Source organism: Anopheles stephensi, chromosome 2, assembly GCF_013141755.1.
Source record: "Anopheles stephensi strain Indian chromosome 2, UCI_ANSTEP_V1.0, whole genome shotgun sequence".
Lineage (NCBI taxonomy): Eukaryota > Metazoa > Arthropoda > Insecta > Diptera > Culicidae > Anopheles > Anopheles stephensi.
In genome coordinates, this window is record NC_050202.1 from 73,822,939 (window position 1) to 73,843,344 (window position 20,406).

A 20,406-nucleotide genomic window follows, 5' to 3' on the forward strand; every position below is an offset into this window, starting at 1 on the left:
GAGCTGCATCGCTAGTAAAAAAAAGTGTGGAAAACCGTGGTTCGTTCACACCACCGGCCAACAACACATCCCATCGGGATCGTTTAAGGTTAACTTTGCAATATTTTACCACGCTCCCACAGGTCATTCGCATGTCGATGTACATTAATTTTACTTACCTGCTCTGCAATACCCATTTCTTCCCTGGTCGGTGTGTTGGCGCACCACGGGTTCACCCCGGGGTTGCAGCTGTGCACCGACACACACACACACACACTCACACACAGCGAAAGCCAAGTCATAAAGGATAGCCCCTGTTTCACGCTGTCTATTTTCATCAACGTTCAACGCTGCCACATCCACCGTATTAAAGTGGTTTGATTCTTTTTCTTGCCTTTCCTTCCTATCCGCGTGTTGTTACACGGGAACAAAAAATGTGTACGCTTTCTTCATTTCCATTTTTTGTTATGTGTTGTTTGTGGAACCAAGTTTGTTTTTTTTTTTTTTGTTACACATTTTGCTTTGGTTCGTTCACTTTTGTTTGACGAAAACAGAGAAACGGCTTTCCACACGATCCCACCACCGTACCTGGTGTGATTGTTTGGATTCCCTTAAAAACCTTTTTTTTGTGGCTTTCGTTTAGCTTTAATTTTTTCTTCTGTTCCCTTCAGTGAACATAACAAAAAGTGAAAGTTTGAAGTGAAAGTTAATGCAATGCAACCGGCCCACTCGAAAACCGGCCCGGTCGGTGCGTAACAGTGTAACCAGTGAGAAAAGAGAAAACGTTCTCACCAGAGCGGCCCCCGGCCAAGGCTCTGTGGTCGATCGATAGAGGGTTTGTGTGCGGTTGTGTGTGTATATGCCTACGCGTGGGATTAAATTGACTCTAGTAGGGAGTCCTTTCATATGAGAGACTCCCTAACGGAGTCAGATTGATTCCGGTAGTGCCTCGTCAACAGCAAGCTGCGTGAATCTGTGTACATGATTTCGGTGTGTTTTGGTTTTACCGCTTGTTTGTACTTTTGTTTTTTAACACAAATATTATTTAAAACTCCACATTTCTTCTCAAAAGGAACGGCAATCATAAATAATAATGTGCTTGTTTTTCGAAAATAATAATTTACTAATCATTCTCCATCGAACCCACTCTGATGGAGACGCCCGGTCTTTTACTCCTCACATAATGGAGACGCCTGGTGGTTCACACATCGATACGCTCTACCGATGGAGACGCCTGGTGTTTCTTAAGGCAAGAAAGCATAACGCATCCGCATACGCTTCGCATCTCAACAGGAGATAAATTTTATGATGATGAGCTATATTGATGGGTTTTCCGGAAGATATAATAGGCCTAATTCCATCCACCTTTCCCGTGCGTGTCACTCGCTTCCCCTCCATTGCTATCTTACTGCGACCTCTAAAAGCTCAATTACCCGTGAGTTTTATCGGCGGCGTAAAACAACACATCACGGTAATCTACCAACCAAACTTTTTGCCCGTACGCTTCGGACAATCTTATTATGCGGCATTATTCATTACATTACTTGCCGCAACTTTGTGCTGGCATGTGTGCGTTCAAAGGTTAAGCAAACAGTAAATGATGGTACGGTTGTGAGACGGCACTTCCTGTCGTAAAATGTACAGAGCGAGCGTAGGTTTAAGCCGGAAAGAGATCTTGATTAATGGGGTTCATGTTGATGCTGGTTTGTGATTGTGATCAGGTGAGAGGTTAAGAATTCCACATAAAGACGAGGGATAAAAGTTAGTAGATAGTAGAACACAAGTCACAAAACTACTTAAAATATTATTTTCTATACAGTAGAGTCTATGTGTCCATATTAAGTGTTGTATAAAAGACCGTGTTGATAACATGATCAATTAGCATTATTATCTTATTTATCAATTCCTTTAACGCTGAACGGATTCTTTAACCACGTAATTCGAATCATTAAATTAAACTAAACCTTCTTTCATCCATACAAAACCATCAAACGATCTACCTTCCTGAACACAACTTTCCATTGCAACTTCGGATGGTTTTACGGTGCTCACAGAATCCATTTCAGCACTTCCCCTTTTTTTTTTGGGGGGGAGTAAGATTACACTGAATCGCTCTTATTGATTTATCTAATTTTCCAAGTGCTGGCAATGGAAATGTGCAGCCGAAACTTCTACCATGCATTTGCGCTCGTTCCCAACTAGGCAAACAGTTACGCCGGTCGGTCGGCTTGCAATGGAGCACACAAATGGGAAAATACCAGCCCGATCCGGATTATCGTTGCAGCTAAACCGAAACGGATTAGAGTGGCAGCAAGAGCAATTTTGTGTTTCCTTTTTTTGTTGCTTTTTTTCCACAAGGTTTTAAAGCTTTCGTATTTCAATTTGCCGGCTGTTCCTTTTTAGGCTGAATATGTATATGAAAAGCTCATAATAGACTTAAAACTTTAAAAATTTGTATCACACAAATTATTGCGAACCGCACTCAGCATCTCATTAGTTTTAACGACGCGCTTTCAAATAGCACTATCAATCAATAGCATGCCAGCAATTCATTAGTGTTAATGAATGGCTACACTACATGATAAGCATCCTGTCACCTTCGGTGTGATTTCTGCACGGCTGCAAATCAATTACCTACCGAGCAGCTTGATTAGTGTAAAAGCGTGTGACAAAACGCGCTAAACTATCGATTCTTCAACACGATTACAATCGAAAGCTTGCCATTTGCAACGTCCTGTGTCCATGATTACCGGCGACAGCATTAAAAAAATAAAACGCTCCAACACATCGATCCGATGAGGCGAGTGTAATTGAGCCAGTAAGGCGGAATAAATGGAAGGAAATCATGGCATCCATGGTCCGCCATTGCAACTATCCGTCACGTGTGGTTAACTGGCTTCACGAATAGTTCCCTTCACTCGGATTTGCATGAGCAATCCCGGTCGTCTCGTCTCGGTGCGATGAATAATGTATCAACCGGGAGCCAGGATTCGGAACCAGGAAACCCTAGACTAGCTCGCTCTCGAGTGGGTTTGGACGAGTGTATTTACATCTGCTGCTGCTCTTCAGTCGAGTGGCTTCCTTAAAAGGACCGCTCCGGAGACGCGTATGCAGACAGGACGTCTGTTCGCTAATGATTTCTGCAATCAAACCACTCTACCATCATTGTCCGTTTGGCCATTCAGCGAACGCTCTCAACCTTGAAGGATTTCTGCTTTACAATCTCGGAACTGACGCGAAGGCGCTCTTCACCAGTGTTTGATGAGCAGTACATTCAGTTGCTGCAATCTGCCATTGCCACATTAATTCGCACCAAAATAGACAGTGTACTTTATCGTGAATGTCCAATTCTAATTCGATGTTGCTTTAAAAGTGTGTGCAGAAATCTATCAACAGCTTTGCGACAATGAACCTTCAAAATGTGCCATTAAAAGCGTTAAAGAGCTCGAGTTCTCGCGCCTCCTTTGCGTCGCCAGACAAATGGCGAACGCTACATAATCAATCTAATGCATCTCTGCAACGATGCAAACATGTTCATTAGCCTCGCTGCACACAATCGCATCGTTTCGCTGGCTACAAATTACAACCAGCACCAGCGATGCGATGCCATCCGACAGGGCCAACACTTCTGCAGGGCGGTTTTTGGGCTTCCATGCGCCGAATCCCCACCGAATGTTTGTCTTAACGCTGTCCGATACAATCAAGAACAACATCGAAACCCGGTCGATGCTCAGTTGCCCAAGCGCCACGTGAAGCTATAGCATGTCGCCCGGTCGGCTGCTCTTATCTAACGTGGCGCACACCGAGCGTGTTTCCCCGTACGTGACAATGTCAAGCACTCGCGTGAGTCTAATTTAATTATGAAGGATGTGTAATTAAAACCATCCTGCCATTCGCCTTGAGCTTGGCAGCCGAACCGAGCCAGCGCCACACAACACAAAGGAAACAATTTTGTCACAGCACATGCTTATCGCCCAGCTGCCCGTCAACACTGGCCGGAAAGCGATGTTGTTCGTTGGGAGGCACCGACAGCAAGATGGATTTGGCCGTGTGTCTCTAATCGGATCGGGACGGGTGTATGCAAGCCGGGGGTTTGTTTTAGCACTGCACTCGCGCTGATGCACCGATGCAGCAAATATCGTAATGAAGGCGCAAAATCATTTAATGAAAACTGTTGATTATGTGCGTCAAGCACGAACCCTGATGGAACACGAAAGAAGCAGCAACCAACCGAGTGGATCGCTGTATGTAGGGCAATTAATATACCTGCCCGGTTCCATTTTCCAGTCGCAAAACCGGCGGTGGTAAAATTAATCATTGCCATTTTGTCTTCCTTTTCCTTTTCGTTCACTTCCGGACTGTTGCGTTTGAGTGTGTGGCGTATTGGTTTCATTCGTTTGTTTGCCCGGGTGGTAAATGAAAAGCGTGTAAATAACGCGAAAACGGAGGCAAAAAAACTCTTGGATATAAATATCAATTGAGCCAACGCAACCCGGGCGCATTCGCTTCAGATTAATCCATTCGCACGAGTAACGATTTCGGGATTTTTTCCCCAAGCTCAAACGATAATACGCAACCCGAAAGCATGCTTCAGCCAGTCAATTACAGCATATTTGAGTGCCGTTTCCCGCTCCCGGTGGTGCATTTTGGTGAAGTGAATCGCACTAAATTTTAATTAAAACTGAAACTGGATTGCGCTTTTCGCAATGCACCCGGGCGCACCAGAAAGATGAAGTTGATTGATTTTTCCCCCAGCACTGAAAAACCACGAGGTTAAACGGAACGTGAGAAGCTGGAATCAAAGCAAATAAATTGAAGGTTTTTTTTTAGACTCACTTCTCACGCCTCCCCATGTCAAAGAGTCACGCGTGGATCCAATATTGTAATCGGTCGGGTGAACTTTTCCGATTAACCCTCATGAAACCGGATAACACTCATGGTGGGAGGTAAAAACTTTTTCCCCAAAAATGGCGCACAATTAGATGGACGATTTATGGGCGAAAGCGATCGTTCAAATCCCTTCACTGATCGTGCCTCGCCGTGTCTATTCTTTTCGCAATCGTTAAATGGTGTCAAACAGTGTTCCGACCCAACACAGGCGAGCGATGTCGCTAATGTTGCCGGGACAAAGTGCTTTTGGCACGTGATTGCGTTACTTCTTGCGCCTCCTCCGACTAATCGCTTTTCGCGACACCTCTCGACGGGTAAATGGTGCAATTTTGTCTCCCAATCAACATCATTGCCGGTTCGTTGAGCAGCCGTTGTTCCACCTGGCCGAATGCCTGTGGTGACTTCTGTGGTCAGCCGGAGTGGAGAAAACGGGGGCGGCCTACGGAAAATCAGTCAACCGTAGCAGAGAAGGCTGCCGGGAAGACAGCAGCGAAACACGATCGGTGTTTGGTTCGACACAAAAATCTGCGCCGAATCTCGACCGCAGCGAATGAGAGAATTTACGATAACGATGATATTGGCTCATTTTTCGGTGAACGGTGAAGCTAATGGTGATTGCAGGCGACATTTGAGCAATGCGTGGGCCAACACTCCCAGTAATGATGATGATGATGATGATGATGGCAGTACTCGTCGAACCGTTTGCAGTCAAAGCAGAAATCTATTTACGCCAAGCACTGTCACTCACTCTCTCTCTCTCTATCAAGTGGGCATAGAAAATGTTTGCCGCCTTGCCACTATAGACAGTCCTGACGATTAGCATTCTATCTTTTATAACCGCGCCAAGCCCAATGATTTACAGCCATCATCCGAATTGCTCAACCCAAATCCCGGCTTTTTTTTCTAACCGTTACCTCCCTTGCCCACTCTCGTTGCAGTATAACATAAAGAAAAAGGAGGAAATCGTTGAACAGGCACCTCAGGAGGAACCGAATCCACTGATGCGGAAGAAGAAAACGCCCGAAGAGCTTGCGGCTGAGGCGGAACAGGAGGATCTAGACGACTTCACGAGTAAGTATTGTGGGCGTGCGCGTACCCTGTTCGGGCGCTTTGCCTGCTGGAAGTAGAGTGTGGACCGTAACGGAAGGTGGGAGCAGGGAGAAGCGGGGGGGGGGAGTGGGAGGGAGGGAAAGAAAACACTAGAAACACTGTTACTCCCCCAAAACTCCCCGGTCGAAATATCGGCACAACTTTCGCAATGCATTTAATCGATCAAAGTTGATCGCGGAACGTGTGTTTCCCTCGGTATCCCACAACAACAACGCAACAACACAACCTTTTTTCTATCTCACACACACACACAATTGAACGCACAAACAATGAACAATGAATGCCCGTTGCTGCAGTTCGTTGTTGCTTGGGGTGCGCGCGGCAATGAAGCAGAAATGATTTACCTCGAAACAGATAATGAATGACAATAGTACGATACGCCTTCTACTTCTATTTTCCCCTTTTTCATTGTAATCGAATATTATTTAAGGTGATCAGTTTTGCATTATTATGTATAATTGTTGTGTTTCTTTTTTTCTTTGTAATAAAGTTGTGTTCTTTCCTTCTTTTTGTACGTTCTTTTTTTTTTGCTTCCTTTCATTTATATTCTTTAGTTACTTATTTGTTATATTCATTTTCAAGTTCACACACACTCCCACACATCATTACACACGGAACAGTGCAAATATCGTTTTACCGATCGCCCTAAAATTCGATTGATATTTGTAGGATGTAGTTTTTATGGCTCCGGTTACCCGCCCGGGGTTTTTCAGGATATGGCATTAGTCTAAGAAATATTGATGTTGAGCACCACCTGAATGTTGTTATGATGCATTAATTGGTGTTTAAAGTTAAATATTGCCGTACGCTTGTACTACACATTTTATTACGATTGCAGTAGATTAGCGCAAAATTTCTAAATGTCTAAAATAGCGAGGGGTTTGCTCGTACGAGTGGCTCCTAAATTAATCCATACTACATGTACTTTAAAATATTTATTATTGGGTTTTTTATATTACTTTTTGTTGGCTTTACGTTTTGTTTTTGGTTTCTCTTAGTTGTACTTTTTGTTAATTTGATTTTATATTATATTTGGTTAAAGTTTTCCTTCAACACAAGATCACCAACACTGCGTCAAACAAACGATGCGTCAAACAAGCCTACAATCACTGACCTACTGACAATATGCAAGCCAAACTTCCAATCCAAACACTAAGAGCAACCAGGAGCTTTCTTATGATAAAAGAAACGAAATGTGTCCCCCGTACTGTGGACCTATCACGGTTAAGGTTTCCAGGAAATATATTTACACGGCAAAGACATGTGGATGGGGCGGAATCTGTAGAACGGAAGCCCTCAGGCTTAGCGGGCATCTTTCTCGCGTCTATCCAAGGCTTCTCACTCACTCACTCAATCGCTCACTCACAAAAACCGTAGCCAACGCGATCCTTTCCATCTGCACCGGGCGGGAGAGCTCTCTGTAGCCTTTTCCTACCCAACGTTCCACCAAAGTGCACACGCCTTTTGCATCATACTGATCCATCAAGAAACGAACGATCATACCCCAAAACCCTAGCAAGTCACTCTGAAAACCAAAACAAAACCTCACCTCGTCACAAAACGCTCATCGAATGAACTACCCACCAAAGAAAACCATTTTGATCCCGTTTCTTGTAGATGGCGAACCATCAACCGGTAATCGAAGTAAGTAGTAAGATATTGTGTAGTGTAACAACTTTCTGTGCTAACCAACCAAACAAACAAACGAAAAAGAAAACCACTCAAACAGATGTTGTTCCCTCTTTTTTCATTCTCTCTCTCTCTGTCTCTCTCTCTTGTACTTGCCTTTTTCCTATGTTAAAACTACCTTATATGTTTTCTTTCCTTTCTCGTACTCTAACTCCTGTTAAACGATACACGATGGGTTAAAATCATCGTGTGGCCCAATGTTTTAAACGTTTTCGTACTCACTAATATCAGTGTGTGTATGTATGTATGTATAGTACATTAAAGTGTTGAATGTTAATCTAAACGTAACTAAAAACGTAAACCAAACTCAGTAGGCCTTGGAAGAAAGCGTCACTGACTAAGCGTAACCATCTCTTGAGCGTCTAAGTAGCCAATGTCTACTAATAGCACCACGCTCTCTAAATGTACAGCGATAGGCTTCTCTCTCTCTCTCTCTCTCCCTTTCTCTTTTTCATGTTTGTTGTTGTGGTCTGAGTGAATCTGTTTCACGGTTTTAGCCCTTCAAAAATGGCTGAACGTGAGCCCTCTAGCGGTGAAGCAGATATTGGTGCATTATGCTTTCCTTACTAAAGCAGATTATCGACTCTTCGTTTCTTACTTTTGTTTCGTTTTCCGTTTTACCGTTCCCGTCTTTTAATCGCACTTTTCCTCTCTCTCTCTCTTTTTATAATTATTGCTTTCTCTTTTTCTGTGTCTATCTCTTAATCAAACTATCAAACGAGTTCTCTTGCCTTAGCAACATTTCTCTCTTTTTACTCTCTTCTTTATCACGTTTAGTCTTCTTCTTCACCCCCTTTGTTCTAGAATCTTCTTAACCGAGTTCACTAACTAGCTTGTTTCCGTTCTTTTTCGATAATTTATTCGCTAACGTTCCTTTTTTTATATTCGATAACACATCAACCTTCCACTGTTGTTTAACGGCCATACGCTGTTTTCTCTCTGTGTGCGTGTTTGATAGTTTTAACTATTTACTTTTAGCTTCTTTTTCCCTCCCTCTAACTATTTGCTTTTCTGTTAACACCAGTTAAGTTTTTTTTTTCTTCTTAATACAACCAACTTAACGTTTCCACAAACGAACACAACGGGTCAGTAATTGTAACAGTACTCTACCCAAACCGAACCAAACATCACTTTTCCGAGAAGAAAATGGACGTGGTCGTCGTGTGCTAAAAACAACACCACTACTACACAGTTCTACAACTCGTTTTTCTTTTCCTACTCTCTGTATGTTTTCCTTTCTGAGCACTCTTCTTCACTTCCGGTAAGATGTTTTGTTTTTTCTTCTACACAAAGAAAGTGCAGCCAAGTTTTGTTTTTTTTTCTTTGCTTTTCGATTTTGATGGTGGTAATAGCACCAAAGAAAATATTTCATTTTTTTGCAGGTAGTTCAATTTATTTATAAGCCTTTTTTGTAGGGAAGAGAGCAGTACTTTAAGATTATACCAGATATTTGAAAAAAAAACTATCAGATTGTAATAGCATCATGAAAAAAGGGAAAGATGAAGAGAGAGTTGACTGGTGAAATTCCGATTTTTTAATAAAAAAAACCTTTCATTCCTGGCAGCACTTTCTTTGCAAACTGTTTATTCAATATCTTTCTACTTTCTTCCGACGAGCTGGTCTAAAGAGCTGGCAAACCACTAATGGTACATCACTTCTTTCATAGTCCATCCCTTCCATCATCCATCTCTCTATAGCACGCATCAGTACCTACCTTTCTATGCCAATATCCTTCCATCGGCTCTATTGGGAACATTTTCATAAACCTGTCTGGCCTTCTCTCTCTCTCTCTCTCTCTGTCTGTCTATCTGTCTGTCTCTCTGTCTGTCTACCAAAACATCATACACACACGCACACATCGCCCAGCCACCACAAACTCCACTCACACATGACCACAGAGCCTAACCCGCGCTTGCTTCACCGGGAGCATACAATCACTCGGACACTAGAACGACACCAGCCATAAAAGTATTGTTTGCTACTTCATGAACCACTTACCTAATCAATGACATCAATGGTTCCGCGGGGTCACTATTAAGTGCGTCCACCATTCGCCACCAGACCGTCGAGTAGCGTCACGGTGGTGTTCAAGTTGACACACGACACACGGTATAGACAGCAAATCAGTTTGACAAATATGGTTTGCTGCACTCAACATCATTCCGCGAGACAATGTAGCAGCACAAATGGGTCACTGCTCTGGTTGGTCACATCACATCAACTTTAACACCACACCGTTGCTGACACAGTGGTTCAGGTGCACTTTATGTAGGTCAAATAAATACTCGAACATGCTATAAATCGGGGCCTACTTTGTTACACACGAACCAGCCACTGATAGGAATGGATGGGTTTTACACAAAAACGCGTCTTGTTAAAATGGCGAGCGCTGATTGCATACTTTCAGGCGTATTGTGCAAACTTTGATTTCAAAATTAACGGCCACCAAGCAATGGCTTCATTTTAGCAAGACACACACACACACACTCTGCCAAATACATGTGCAATACAACGAAAGCCCGTATAAATAACAAACTATAAGTTACACTTAGTCGTTTTGCTGTGTTTATTTATACAACACTGTACACCATGTTAATGGTTGTGGCTGTGACTGTCGCTGTATTTTGTTTCTTTCTACTAGTCCTGACCCCTAACAAACCTGCCCTCCAACACGTCTCTATCACTCTATCCTCTCGTTTTCTAGCTGTTTATATGTCTGTTTCTAAAGTTTTATATGCAAAATATATATATACGTATAAAGATGTTTACATTTAATACCTAGTCTTGGCTGCTCATCGCATCTGGTCAGCTTGTGTTACTACTAACTAAGCTAACTAGCCGAGACTAACTCTATATAATCAACAACGAAACAAAACAAAAAAGAGTCCTGTACAACACCACGCGATGGCTCTGGAAAAAAAACTCTGGATGCCATGACTGTTACACATTACATTACCCTAGCCGAAAAGTGCAACCGAAATTTGCTAATGAGTACATGTTTTGTCTTCTCTTTTTTCTCTCTCTCTACTATCTCTCGCTACTACCTCTGCTACTACCTCTACTACTACTACCTCTACCACTACCAACTCAACTAACAAACCTCGGGTTCTTGGGACGTGTGTATCAACAATAACCACCACCTCGCGACACGCGGCGAACAGAGTTGAAAAACTCCATAGAGACGCAGGTGAACGAGATTAAGACACAAATCGAAGGCAAATGCTCCTTGCAGTGATTGTGCACCGTACCGTGCGTACTCTACCAACCAAGTATTCAGTAATATTTGACGACATCAGTCACCCGACACCACCACAAACATGCTAAACACGGAGACACACAACACACACAGAGACAACCGTAGTGTGATGAACGGGCAGCGAGATCGGTACACGTGGATTGCGGATCCAGAATGCTCGGAAGCCGTCAACTCGAGCACTCCAAGAACTCGCTTGTAACGGCTTGTGTAGCGGGTGACGATCGTGCCCAGGAGATCGAAGGAATGTCGGCAGGAATGTCTCACAACGGAACAACGCTGTACCCGGTCACACGGGGTTCACCATTTCACCCGACGGACACATAAAAACACGTACCAACATGGTGTACACATTGACACATTGAACCTGCGCCATCGAACGGAAGCCAACCAGTACACTACGACGTCAGACAGACAGACACACACACTACAACACCTCACCCATCCTGGAGAATGGAGAAGGCGGCTTTCGTCGGGGACTGGACGCGTGCATTCCACCACCATGAAGTAGTTGTGAGTATCCCGTATGTAAAGACGGGAAGCAGTTAAAAACAAACCCAAAAAAGTAATAAAAAGAAAAATTATTCCCAAAAATTGTTAAAAATATTAGGAGCTCTTTGCTGCGAGTAAGGATGAAAACAAAGTGAAAAAATAAAACAAACAAACAAAAAACACTTAGCGAAGTAAAAACGAAAACAAAAAAACCAAGAAAATTAGTAGTGCAGTGCATAAAGGTAAAAGCGTGCAGAAGCGTGACAGAAAAAACAAGTAATGGAACTTACATCAGGCAACAACAAACGCGCAGAAGAAGCAAGGAAAAACAAAAATAAGCAAAAATTGTGATTAATCTCCTCGAACAAGCAAACAAACAAAAGGAAAACCGAAATTCCACACCAAACACACACACAACAAGACGAAACAAACCGATAAAGCTTCAACTTCAACAGTGCAGTGGAAAATAGCTGGAGCTGTAGCATTCTTTCCCCATCTCAGCCCATTTTCATCCGGAAGAAATCGCAAAGCACACAGCTAAAAGTATAAAATATGTAAGACGTTTTGTAGTGAAAATTCGTTATCACACGATCAAGCACATGATCGTGATTTTTTGCTATAATAAGCTACGTTCCTGTTAAGTTTGAACGCCCGTGTTTCCGTTGACTTTTTTTGCCCGTTGAAGCGTTGTTGTGTTTGTTAACTGATTCTTGTGCGAAAAATCCCCAGAACGGAGATAACATAACGAAAAGAACTACATCGATCGGTTTCAGTGCGTTTCCCCGGTTCAGTTTCGAAACGAAATGGATCGCTCGTTGCCACCTTTTTTTCCTTTCTTCTCCTTTTTCTTCTTCTGGTGCTTTTATTTAGTATTAAATATTGGCACATAGAATTCGGCAACGCTTTCCCGGGGGAAAAAAAAACCCCGTACCCCCAACATGATTCTCTCCCAATATCTCTCTGTCAGCCCTTTCCTTCTTTCTAACAACCTGCACATCACATGGTAAATGTTTGTGATAGAGTTCCAACGTGATAAACAAGAACATAATAACAAAAGCAAATGGGAGAAGCAGACTGGGAAGAGAAGCGTTACGCACTGAGTATTCACGTAACGCCACCAGTGTTACACCTGTGTGGAGGAAAGGCAAAGAAGCAATGAAGTTCTATCTAAATCTCAATGGAAAATGAAACTCACCCTTCCCCGGAACATTGTTCGAGAGAGCAGTTGAATTAATAGTAATAAATTATTAATACACAAACAAACAAACAAACGCCACCCCGCCTCGAAAAAAAAACCAACGGAAGTTCGTAGCGCTTGTGGTGTGTGAGCGAGCGCTTGTTTGTGCCCACGGGCGGCACAACATCTTCGTTTTAGTAGCAAAAAAAAACACACACACACAGACATATTTTTCGCGTTGTCTTTTTTGCTCGTTAGCCCAGTTGTTTGACTACGAAGCGTTAAGAAGTGACGGCATGCATACATAAGTGAAGAACTATAGTGGAAAAAAATTGCAAATGTTTTAACTTTAGCGAACAAAACAAAACCAAACAATGCAGCAAGCAGTACTTAATGCACTTTATGAAAAGAAGTAACCAAACTAGCAAACACACATACATACAAACACAGACAGACAAACATATGAGGAAATTCAAAGGACAGAGTAGCAAAACAGAAAAATGGAAAAATGACAACAAATACAACAAATAAGTAAAACAACACACACTTGTAAAACACTTGTAAACACACATTTAGGGCAGAGAGAAACAAACCCAAACCAAACCCGCTTCAAATCGAACAGTAGCAAATAATGTGAGGTGTGGTGAGCGAAGAATGTATATTTAGAGTGAGGCAAAGAAACAGAAAAAACACACACACACATACAAACACACACAGTAGATAAATGAAAAGGGAAGGTTGGAAAAATGGAAGCGAACGGAAAGCAAACAAAAACTTTAGCGTTATTATGATTAGTATAACACATTATAGCTTGAAATTCGTTAAAAAGTTAAAGTATGAAAATGACAAAATGTGCAACAAAACAAATCCCCCCCTCGAACAAACCGAAAAGAAGAAGCAAAACTTCCCAAATTCCAAACAAAAAGGAAAACAGAAACCGAAACAACCAAATAGAAAAACGGAAAGAAATAAAAACAAAACCACCAGACCCCAACATCAGTAAAGCTCTCAAGTGAAGGTCACCTTTACCAACACACAAACACAAGTAAACGTTTTGAAGAAAAAAAAAAACAAATCCCAGGCGTCTGTGGAAATGGTGGAAAAGGTTCGGAAATGCAGCCTGAAAATGGTGCGTGCGTGTGTGTGTGTGCGGTGGACACAAGAGGGCAGCTGGTACGATCGCATGATGGACGTTCGGACGGGACCGTTTGTTTGCTCACTTGCTCAGATAATTTTATCATCCTTCCCACCAAGCTTCAAGTGTGGGCTACAAGAAACGGAGACGGAAAAGCCGGACGTTGGTATAATGATAATGATTCGAATAAAAAAAAAACCTCCCCCCTTCGCTCAGGAGTGGTTCGCACGAAAACTCCGCCAGACAGACCAGCAGCAACAAGCAGCTATCATCCCTACTAAATGTCGTTAATTGCTTTTACATTTATATCTTACTATGTTCGGTGGTGCGGCTCGTTGTTTAAAACTGCCCATTCTATGTGTCGTGTGTCTTGTGTTGTCTGTGTGTTTACTGTGTCTCACTATCACAAACTCTATTCTATCGATCCTCTACCTTTTTTCGATGACTTCGAGGGCTCCCGACTTTCGAGGGGATGTTCCAAATATTAAACGTCTACTCACACACACACACACTTGCAAAACCAATCCACACAACCAACAAAAACCCCGCTCAGAAAAAACACATCGAATTGCAGCATCTTCAAGTGCACTTCCGAAGAGAGTTAGTAGAAAAAAGAGAAATCGTAACGCCTCTCCCCACAGAAAGAAACCGCAATAATGAGAGACGCTAAATGTCATTGAAAAAACAAAAACCACGATCAAAGTGATAATTGTATTTAGGAAAGGGTGCGAGACACACATACAAACACACGCTCAAACCACCCTCTGTCCTAGCGAGCTAGCTTCAAACTATTTCTTCCGATCGTCACAAGAGTTTCGAACTGAACTGTCGCTCCTGTTGCCGTTTCGTAGCGTTGCGGCGCGTGTGAAATATTTCAAACGATGTGAATTATTTCACGCCGGCTACTAAGATGCGGATGTATCTTTCTCTTTTCGGTGACAGATGTCACACGGCTTCGCTGCTCTCTCTCTCTCTCTCTCTCTCTGTCTGCTCTCGCTTTCACACTCACACACTCACACTCGCACACAAACATTCACACACGTTTGTGCATTTGATGTCGTGTTGGTTGTGTTTGTTGTTACGTTCGTTCGATATATAGTTACGAGAATACGATCAATGTGTAAAAGAGCAATAATATAGCAATCGATATAATATCCTGTTTGCAAAAACCAAAACGAAGAAGAAAAAGCGAAAGGGAAAGCGAAAGTTAAGAATAAACAAACATGCAAATGATGATGTTACATTAAACGTAAAAAAAAAACCCAAAAACACGAGAACAGGATAATAATAGCAGTAAATCATTCATTTCCCACCCAAGCGTCATTATGCACACCTGAGCGCGAGCCCATCGAGCGTAACACATCGCGCGTAACGCATCGTGCGTAACGCTTCTGGTAAGGTTTGTTGCTTTCCGGTGTGTTTTCTGTTTCCTCTCTGCTAACACTCTGCTCATTGATGTCCTATGTATGTGTGTGTATGTATGTGTGTGTGTGTTTGTGAATGTGTGTACTAGTAGTGAATGTATATTATTAATAACAACAAAAACAACCAGGTGTGGGACAGTTGGAAAGGACAGAATGATATGAAGGAAAGATCACACACACACACACAAGTCGCATGATATAAATAAATCGTCACACACACACACATTCACAAGCTAAACCAATAACACTGAAACACAGCATAATTTCTAATAATTGGACAACAGCAATGGATGAAATGCAATAGCGAATATAGCTAACCAGAACCCATCTGAATACGATCGTAATATTCACACGCACACATGCACGTCATACACACACACACACGCATCTATAAATATATACAAACACACGTACATACTTCCCAATAAAGTCGTTTGCAAACCAAAAAAAAAACAAGGACAACGCGCGCGTATTTATCTTTCTCAACTATCTCTCTATCTCTTAAATCACATTTATCTAACGTAGAGCGGACAAACCCCGAGTGAATATAAACAAACAAAACAAACAAAAATCCAACCTAGTTGAAAAGCAATGTAGTAAAGTAAAGAAGTTCACTAGCAAAAGCAAAAGGGAGAAAGCGGCCCCAAACGAAAAAAAAACCCCAGCGGGGAAAACAAGAGTGAAAATATTGGCTTATTGATGGTTAATATTTTAAATTGCAATATAAAAACGAATTGTTGTCCGATGGGTTTCGTACTCGCTGTTTGGCAATTCGAATTGTTTGTGTGTTTATTTAAATGTTCTAACTTCCTAGCCAAGAACTTTTGGGTTCTCGTATTATTTAAAACAGTATTATTTAAATATTTAAAATTTAAACCTTTTTAATTGAATTGTAAGTAAGCCAGCAAAAAAAACAACAAAAAAACAAAAAATCACTCAATCTTTTAACACGATTTTCTCACACTTTTTCCGTGCGCATTCTATCCGCTCTTCACCCGCTCGAAAGCAGTATCGAAACCAATCTATATACATACATATATAAAACATATACATAAAACATATACGAAACTACATATGGTGAAAGCATATTTAAAAGCAACCCCCCAAACAGTACTATCAAACAGAATACAGACGGAATCGGAATGCAGTGACAGTGGTGTGGCACCCTACCAAACTCTACCAAATAATCGAATGCAGTGTGTTAAAACAAACTTTCTGTGTGTAGTGTAAGCAAATTCACCTGTTGTAGCTTAATCACTCACGTCTGTGTTGCTGCCTACAAATCTAACCACCATCTCACCACGATCTCAAACCTGGCCTCTTCTCGCCGCGCCTGAAGGGCGGCACAACACAGAACACCCCAATTTACGAACAATTAGGAAAGCGAAATTGTAAGAAAACAATGGTTTAAACAAAACTCATACAAAATAGCATGCGAAGAAGTAGGGGTTTTTTGGCGAGTAGAAGGGATGAATTTGGAAGATACACAAAACTGAACCAACTAGGCAAACAAAACAGCAACCAGACGACAGTAAAAACAGCAGCAAAACCCAGTAGCAAAGCATCAGCAACACAACAAACAACAATCATCACCACCACCACCAACCAATCATCACCAACAACCACCAACATGGCATTAGGCATCGTTTGTTTATAATTGTTAAAACAAAACAAAAAATGGTTTAATGAGATAAAGAAAACAAAACAAAACAAAACAAAAAAAAAACAAACAAACATGAAACAAGCGTTACACATTGAAAACTGAAGGTTAAGAAATTAAGGAATAAAACACAGAAAAAGAAAACTGTTGAAAACAAAAACAAAAAACTCAATGGCCTTTTTAATGCTGTGCTTATTATATGTATTTGTATATTTATTCTGCTTTCTTTCCGTTTCATTCGATGTTAACTATTTGTTTCTGTATTCTATTGTTTTTTCCTTGTATCTTCTTAATGTGCTAAATATTTTGGCCGTCAGTGTGTACCTTCTATCTATCTACAGAAACTATTACAAACGCGCTCCGTACACAAACAGATAAACGCTCTTAAATGTTATCCTTCAGCTATGTGTGGACTGAGGAAAAAAACATGGTAAGGCTCTACTTCTTATTTCCACACATATTCGTACTACTTTCGCTGTGTTAACTCACACACACACACACACACACGAAATAAAAACACAAATATACTTTATGTGAAGCTCTCCCTCTCTTTCTTCGTTTTGCATGTACTGCGATAAGTGTTGGACACGTGCTTTTTAGTTGGATGTTTAGTCGATGGATTTAACTGTGTTTGAAACTTGGCTTACTGCGATTGGGTTCAATTCTGCAACCTAATAAGCAAAACATAATGGGAAGAAAACGTGCAAGAAGTAGAAACCAAAAACACCCCAGTAGCTTACAAAGGGTACAAAAAACCCTCTAGCAAACAGTAGCACTATATATACAGACACACACACACACACTAACAGCTAAAGTAAATAAAAAAACATAAGTAGGCTGGCGAAAAACCGTGAACCGAAGAACACCGAAGAAGCAACACTCGAATTGCAAAGGAAAACAATATACATGTCAATTACAAAGGAGGAGGAAAGAGCTGATTAAGGACTAACACTGTTGTGCGATGCAGTAACGGGGGCATGCACATACACATATATACATACATATTATATTATATATATACACCACAATTTAATGAGTGCGTAGTGCAAAACAAAGCTAGCGAGCGTAGCAAGCACGGGCAAGCGATATAAAAAGAGAAAACGAATGGCGGAGAGAAGAGAGTGAGAGAGAAAGAGAAAGAAAATGAAAATATTTAAATGAGCAAAGAAAACCTACCCGTTTTCCCAACCCTTCAATTGCAGTTGATTATGGGAACGGAAAGTGTTCGATAAAAGGGATTTTTCTAAGTGAATTGTGTAATTATGCTATTGTTTGTTTTCTTTTGTACGAATAATTTATTTCAATGTTTTTTTTTGTATCTTTTTAACAATCTTCTTTATTTTACTGCTTTACTATTTGTTTTTTCTCCTTCTTATAACCAGTTTTCTTATATTTTTTTTACATTTTTGACTTTATTAACAGTTTCTTCTTTCTGTATATTTATATCTTCTATTTAACAACTTACCCTGTTTTTTTTAAATATTTTTTATTATTTATTACTTAGTTAGTTATTTATTTAGCCTTTTTATTTCATGAGTTTCTTCCTTCTGTGTATTTATGATTTCTTTAACATTTTAATATTTTAGATTTTTTTTAACTGATTTTTTTTCTAAAGAAGACCAGAAGTGAAGAGAGAAAAACAGCACAATTGTCAAACAGTAAGAAACAAAAGTTGCCATTCGTAGTGAGACAGTAGAGCAGCATCAGTATCAGTAGTTTGGTGCAGTTAATAAACGAGAACAAACAACCCTAGTGTGAATATAATAATTGCCGAGTGTGAAAGCTTTCCGCAGTACAAGCTACACACGATCAACGAAAAAAAAACCGATACACGGTAACAAAAACGAGAGGTTTCGCTGGGTTCATTTCGGAAATAGCTAATACCTGTTCCTCTTTCTCCATCTCTGCATTTGCAAAACTTTTCCCCGTCGCTCTATTTTCACTTCACACTCGTACTGTAAGCTACCTGTGCAAAGGAAACGATGCGATATGATTTTATGAAATGCTACTCGGTATACGTTGTTTACTCCATTTAAATGTCCTCTTCTCTCGTGTAATGCGCTTAACCCTCACGCTACTTATGCTAACCATTTCAATCTCTCGAAACGCTAGTAACGCTTTCTCATGCTTAGCCCACAGTTTAAAGCAATACAAAGACCAGGATAAAGGTTCGTTGGAAATAGTAGCACAAGGCGGAAGTAGAAATCCTTCATCACAAGCAAACCGCTGCGAGCGTAATTGTATAACCTATCGAAACGTATGTATTGTAACACTTATTATCGTACTACTTAAAACGAAATGAAACCCCCTAACATGTTTGAAAAGATGACAATTGCTACATATACTATACTACTCATCATTGCAACTGGTTGAAACAGAAATAAGGAGAAGCGAAACGAGAGGCAAAGCGAAAAGTAAAACACACCACCAGGAAAGTGGAAAAAGAAAACCAGAGCAAGAAGTAGCAAACGAGAACGTAGAAGAAGACAAAAAACAATATTTAAGGACAAAACAAAACAACCGAAAAACCTTAACCTCGTTGTGCGTGTGTTTATTTCTTTGTACTTGGATGGATGGATCGATGTTTTGTGTTATCGGTGTGTGTGTGTGTGTTGTGATGTTTTGTTGTTTTATTTACTTATTTACTTTTATGTGTTAAGGTAAATTTGATGTTTCGATGTGTGCTTTCTAACGCTCTTCGTTGTACTTTACTTGATGTGTTTACTAACTGTGTTGTAAGGATGTGATAAACGTCGTTGTCGTTTTTTTTACTTTTTTCCTTTTTTTTCCCGGTTTATGTTTTCGATTTTAGTTTTAAGCATTTTAATTTCCTTCTCTTTGATGTGTATACTTACTTACATGGCAGGGTCGTTCTGTAATGCTTCTATTAAGTGTGGTAAGGTAAGTAATCTATCCGAAAGCATGTACAACTCTCTCACTCTCTCTCTCTCTCTTCCTCTCTTCGCTCTCTCGCTCGCTATCTGTCGGTGTGATAAAACACGTGAAATAAAACACTCATACAAGATAAACCCAAACACTCTCGCTTCGTTTGGTGTCTAGGTGTCGGTGTACGTTATTGGTGGAAAGAAACCTATTAAATGTTTTACTTCTTACTAAATGTACACGTAAACGGACTGCACACTCAATCATGCTCGCTCGGTGTCTCTGTGTTACACATCTATCGCCTATCTATATTTGCTTTAAATGTTACACGCGATAAACTGTTTCCTCTCTGACACATTCAAACCATAACACCTTCGTGTCCGGTTTGTCCTTAGCTTGTGGTCTATGTTTTGTCCTTAGCTGTGACATTTGCAAGATACACAGGACTATGTTTCGGAAGAGTGAAGAGAGGAAGCGATCGAGAACTTCCATGGTACAGTGATGGACAAAACAATAACACCAGCTTACTAGATCGATTTTGATACTTACAGTGATGGACAATACAACAAGACCACCTTTGATTTTTAAACTACTAAAGTCACTTCACTTTTTAATGACTATATGGTTTCGTTTAAAAATGTTCAATTTTTTATGAAAAATCAAACGGTTTTTTTTAATAACATATTTGGATTTTCTAAACAAAATATTATATGC

At 40.8% G+C, this 20,406-nt stretch overlaps 1 protein-coding gene across 27 annotated transcripts in view; it reads left to right on the top strand.

Annotated features, from left to right (window-relative positions):
- The window catches only part of LOC118504275 (complexin), a 148,677-nt gene extending 129,888 nt beyond the window's left edge, over positions 1-18,789 (top strand). For 20 of the 27 annotated variants that reach the window (XM_036038529.1, XM_036038527.1, XM_036038522.1 and 17 more), the window contains 3 exons: positions 5,808-5,940; positions 7,597-7,623; positions 10,830-18,789. In XM_036038529.1, the coding sequence (XP_035894422.1) occupies positions 5,808-5,940; positions 7,597-7,623; positions 10,830-10,903 (234 nt within the window). In that variant the 3' untranslated portion in view covers positions 10,904-18,789. The remainder of the gene's footprint in view (positions 1-5,807; positions 5,941-7,596; positions 7,624-10,829) is intronic. The other 7 variants (XM_036038533.1, XM_036038531.1, XM_036038534.1 and 4 more) reach the window with 1 other exon arrangement.
- The last annotated feature ends 1,617 nt before the right edge of the window (positions 18,790-20,406 follow it).